We start from the raw sequence: 5,082 nt of genomic DNA, 5'->3' as shown, positions 1-5,082 counted from the left end.
ACGCTTCGGCCAATAAAAAAAATCGAAAAAAATCAATCGATAGGGCATAACTATGGTTAATATAATAAATATTATAGGACATTATTATACAAATTGACTAAGTCCCACAGTAAGCTCAATAACAATAAGGCCTGTGTTGTAGGTACCTAGACAACGATATATATAATATATTATAATTATAAATACTTATATATATATATTGGCCACCACATCTATAGCAGATGATTGTTGCAGCGTCGGGTAAAATCAGGTGTTGCGGGGAGGTTGATTGCAACGTCTGCGATGACTGAAGAGTCCAATACCAGAGCGGCATCTTCTGCCACAGCAATCACAAACATGACGAGAGTCCAAGGGAGGAGGTCTAGCAGCGCGGAGTCTTTTCTGCCTAAGGTTCTCTAACCAGTCCTTGTCATGCTTGTCTACACCCGTTTTGAGATCTCGACGCCACTCTGGTCTCATTTCAGCCTGAGATTCCCAATTGTGAGGATGAATATCGAAGCAGATCAAGTCCCTCTTGCAGCAGTCCTTGAATCTTAGCTTAGGGCGTCCAACCGGCCTCCTAGCGTTTGCGATTTGGCCCAACATGACTTGACGTGGGAGTCTGGAAGCGTCCATTCTATGTACATGGCCAAGCCAGGTGAGCCTTCTTTGCTTTAGGATCGCTGTTATAGAGGAACAATGCGTTTTAGATAGCACAGTTTGATTGCTCATATGGTCCCTCCAAGTGACTCCCAATATAGATCTGAGGCAACGCATATGGAAAGCATTTAGTTTCCGCTCATGTTTGGCATATGTTGTAAGGGTCTCCGATGCGTATAGAAGAACACTTAAAACACAGGTCTGATACACAAGGACTTTGGTGTTAATAGACAGCTTTTCGTTTCTCCATACGCGTGAGTAAAGCTTTCCAAATGTCGTGGATGCTCTGCCAATACGAGTCTCCAGTTCCTTGTCATTTGATAACGCCGACGTTGTAGTAGAGCCGAGGTAGCAAAATAGGTCCACGACTTGAAGAGCAGAGTTGTTGAGCGTTATGGATGGAGGGCGAACAACACCTTGCGCCATGACAACGGTTTTCTTTGTGTTTACGCTCATTGAAAACTGACGACAAGCTTGTTCGAACCTTGTAACAAGTTCCTGCAGATCTTCCTCACTGTTAGCGACAAGTGCAGCATCATCAGCGTACAGGAGCTCACGGGTAAGTATTTCCAGACGATTCTTTTTGGATTTCAGTAGACTGATATTAAACAGCTTCCCGTCCTCTCTGGTATGTAGGTGTACTCCAACATCACAGTTCCCAAAAGCAGACATAAGTAGGGCAGAGAAAAATATTCCGAAAAGCGTTGGTGCCAGTACACATCCTTGCCTAACACCACGGTTAACAGAGAAGGTCGACGAAGAATCGCCATCGTAGACAACGGAACCACGCATATTATCATGAAAGGCACGAATTAAGGAGAGAAGCTTTGGTGGGCATCCGATTTTGTTTAATACTTCATAAAGGCCTTCACGACTCACTGTGTCAAAGGCCTTATTAAGATCGACGAAGGCGATGAACAGAGGAACACGTTGCTCCCGACATTTTTCCTGAATTTGGCGAAGGGTAAATATCATATCATTTGTTGAACGACCTGCACGAAATCCGCACTGAATTTCTGGGTAAATACGAGCAGCTAGTTTTCCCAGCCTTTTTAGAACTACCTTTGCAAAGGCTTTCCCAACAATACTCAGCAGCGATATACCCCTGTAGTTATTACAATCGCCTCTATCACCCTTGCCCTTGTACAACGTGACTATATTCGCATCTCTCATTTCCTGAGGAATTGTTTCCTCATCCCAACAACGCAATAAGAGAGCATACAGAAGAGATGAAACGCATCCGAGTTTCACAAGCTCAGCAGGAATGTTGTCGCTGCCAGTGCTTTTGCGTAATTTTAGGCCCAAGACTGCAGAATGAAATTCATCACCGGACGGAGGGTTGTCAAGCTCAACCATGATTCCGAAAGGGGGTAGGTCACTCAGAGCATCAGGACTGATATTCACAGGTTCGGAATATAAGCCAGCATAGTGCTGTGCCCATCTTATCAACTGGTCTGACCTATTGGTGATAGGATGTCCTTCGCTGTCCTTTATGGCAGCACGTTTCCTACACGTTGGCCCTGTGGCACATTTTATGCCCTGATACATCCCTCTGAAGTCTCCAATATCCCGACAGTGCTGAATTCTTTCGCAGAGGCTGACCCAGAACACATTTGCACAGTGGCGACTGATGCGTTGCAGTTCAGATTTTGCTGACTTATATGCTGTTTGTTTTACATGGTTTTCTGGATCATTCAAAAGACAAATATGAGAAGCTCTTTTCTTTTCAATAAGTGGACGCAAGACGCTTTCATTCTCAGAAAACCAATCCACATCGTCCTTGCCTTTTTTGCCAAACACTCGTAAAGCGGCATCAGTTATCACATTCTTTATCGACAACCAAGCTTCTTCTGCAGACGCAGAGTCATCAATGGTATCCGTACTTACTTTATCCTGGACTTCTACCGAAAATTGGGCACACAAATCCTTATCCAGCATAGCCCTTGTGTTGAGGTATAACTTGCGGCAATTCGTCTTGGCTGAATGAATTTTCTTAGGCAAAAGACGAGTCTTAGCCATGACCATGGAATGATCCGTATCGCAGATTGCACTATGGTATGTGCGAGAGTTCAAGATGTCACACAAGTCCCTCCTACGAGTAATTATATGATCAAGTTGGTGCCAATGTCCTGAGCGCGGGTGTTTCCAAGACACTTTATGGATAAGTTTATTCTTAAAGTAGGTGTTAGTAATACACAGAGAGTGAGATGCACATAACTCCAATAATCGTTGCCCGTTATCGTTTAGATGTCCAACTCCCTGATGACCCATACATTCTGGCCAGTCAACAGCGTTGTTTCCAATTCTGGCATTAAAGTCACCCAGTAATAAAAGCTTGTCAGAAGTGCGGACATTATCGAGGCAGCAGCGTAAAGCCTCATAGAAGTTATCCTTGATTTCAGGTTCGGTCTTCAAAGTTGGTGCATAAGCGGATACAACAGTGACAGAACCAGAAGTGGACTGCAATTTTAATACCATTATTCGTTCCGAAACACCAGTAGGAGGGTCAATGCAGCTAAGAAGAGAGTTCTTGACAGCAAATCCAACGCCATGTTCACGTCTCTCGCCGGTGTCCTTCCCTTTCCAGAAAAAGGTATAATTATTCTCACGAAGACTGCCCTCATCGGCAAGACGGGTCTCTTGTAACGCAGCTATATCAACTCTAAGCCGTAGCAACTCCCTATCTATAATAGAGGTTTTCCTTAGCGCTGGGGTACCGTCTTCAGCTTCATCTGAAACGCCAAAATGTGGTAACATAGTTCTTACGTTCCAGGTTGCGAATCTCATAATGTTAATTGATCTGAGTCTGGATCTAGTATTATTTAGGTTATTCTTACTTGTATTGACAGGTGCTAAGACTTCCCAATCCTTTACAGATGCTAATACATCTGCTGCTCCACACACCTAAAGGAGCTAAAATTGGGGGACGGACCAGTACCTTATTGACCGGGGGCTGCCCAGTTTAGGCAGGCGGTAACTGGTCAATTAGCCACGATGGGCTATCCTACCGTCGGGAGACACCCCTGGCGCCCGCACATAACGCCCATTAGCGCAGACTTATCACCGGTGACTGCGACTCCCCGTGTTGATTCCCGCACCTTGTTAAGGTGTAGGTGAAGTTTCCTCTCCACGGACGCTGCATCGCCTGGGACGCACTTTGGTGTCACGAACTTGCCCAGCATCCGTGACCCCCTCTCGGCCTATATCAACTTTACCCACAGGAATGAAACTGGTCACTACGTGCAGAGTTGATTCGGCTGCAGGAGTTGCCGACTTGTTCAGGTTGGACCCTACTGACGCCTACGGTACTCCAGATCCGTTGCCCCTTCCGCCAATGTACACCGTACCGAAGCCTTTCCTCTCCGATGACATCGCCGTTAGGGTCTTCACCCGTAACCCTGGGCAGGGGGCCGCGTTATACCCCGCAGCACTGGGTCCCCGACCGAACTTCGCCACCCACACACCTCGGCCTACTAAGGTGGAGGGCGCCCACCCCCGCGACAGGGACGCGCCGATCGGGTATTGCTTAAGTGAGAGGTAGAGAAGATGACTCTACCTCCCCAGAAGCCGGGTTAATGGCATATATAAATACTTAAATACATAGAAAACACCCATGACTCAGAAACAAATATCCGTGTTCATCACACAAATATATGCTCTTACCAGGATTTGAACCTGGGACCATCCGCTTCATAGGCAGGTTCACTACCCACTAGGCCAGACCGGTCGTCCGGTCGTAATATACCGTGAGGTGACAAGCAAAACTCACTAATTAAGGTAGGGTGGCCTAAGAGCGGATGTGCCACAAGACCGGATACATACAATTTTGCACGAAAGAAGCGACATTTTTCGCGGCTGGCAACATAGTTTTGTCCACCATTTTGTTCTGCCCCTCCCTTCATACCGCGAACGGCGTTGCTAAAGACAGGTCGCGTGTAGCGGAGCTGACAAAAAAAATTGCCATTTTTAGTAAATTTTTGGCGATCCGGTCTTCAATCCAAAAGTTCGTTGCAAAATTATGGTGAGTATTTATCATTTTATTGCTTTTTAAGTAGAATTCTGTGTAGAATTAGCAAGTGCTCTCCAGGATTGTATACTTGGTTTACGCCTAGGACGTCTGTAAACAAAGATCCGGACTTTTCTCCCATTGCCAAAGTACGGACTAAAAGAGTCCGATCTTAAAGCACTAAAAAAAATGCAGTGGTTCTCAAAATTTTCAAATAGCGCTGGAACACTAAACCTGTCAGGCAGCCATTTTTACTTCCATCATTTATCTGCATGGGTTCTGAATTAGGTATATAGTGTAATTATATTTATCTATGAGTTTAGTTCAGTTCAGCCCTATTTTAGCACATACCAACTATTACGTCCGGTCTTAAATCTCTATCTTCCGAATGCTACATTGCTACCCGACGCTGACTGAGTAAAGTTTGAGAAACTCAA

General features: G+C 45.4%; 1 protein-coding gene across 1 annotated transcript; it reads right to left on the bottom strand.

Annotated features, from left to right (window-relative positions):
• Positions 1–246: 246 nt before the first annotated feature.
• On the bottom strand, positions 247–3,821 carry LOC133533309 (uncharacterized). The gene is made up of 3 exons (XM_061872274.1): positions 3,704–3,821; positions 2,099–3,371; positions 247–1,264 (listed from the first exon to the last, which is right to left on the bottom strand). The coding sequence occupies exons 1-3, from the start codon at positions 3,819–3,821 to the stop codon at positions 247–249; spliced, it is 2,409 nt and encodes an 802-aa protein (XP_061728258.1).
• Between the last annotated feature and the right edge of the window lie 1,261 nt (positions 3,822–5,082).

This window comes from Cydia pomonella, unplaced genomic scaffold (genome assembly GCF_033807575.1).
Source record: "Cydia pomonella isolate Wapato2018A unplaced genomic scaffold, ilCydPomo1 PGA_scaffold_152, whole genome shotgun sequence".
In the NCBI taxonomy this organism is placed as follows: Eukaryota; Metazoa; Arthropoda; class Insecta; order Lepidoptera; family Tortricidae; genus Cydia; species Cydia pomonella.
The sequence above is the reverse complement of the archived record's forward strand: the minus strand, read 5'-3'. Positions and strand labels throughout refer to the sequence as shown.

What these genes read in the sequence shown, in the direction of transcription:
- LOC133533309 (XM_061872274.1), bottom strand. Translation starts at nt 3,821, where the DNA reads ATGCTGGGCAAGTTCGTGACACCAAAGTGCGTCCCAGGCGATGCAGCG. An exon ending in ACGGGGAGTCGCAGTCACCG is followed by an intron (nt 3,372 to 3,703) that starts GTGATAAGTCTG and finishes TTGGCGTTTCAG; the next exon opens with ATGAAGCTGAAGACGGTACC. An exon ending in GGACATCCTATCACCAATAG is followed by an intron (nt 1,265 to 2,098) that starts GTCAGACCAGTT and finishes CCTACATACCAG; the next exon opens with AGAGGACGGGAAGCTGTTTA.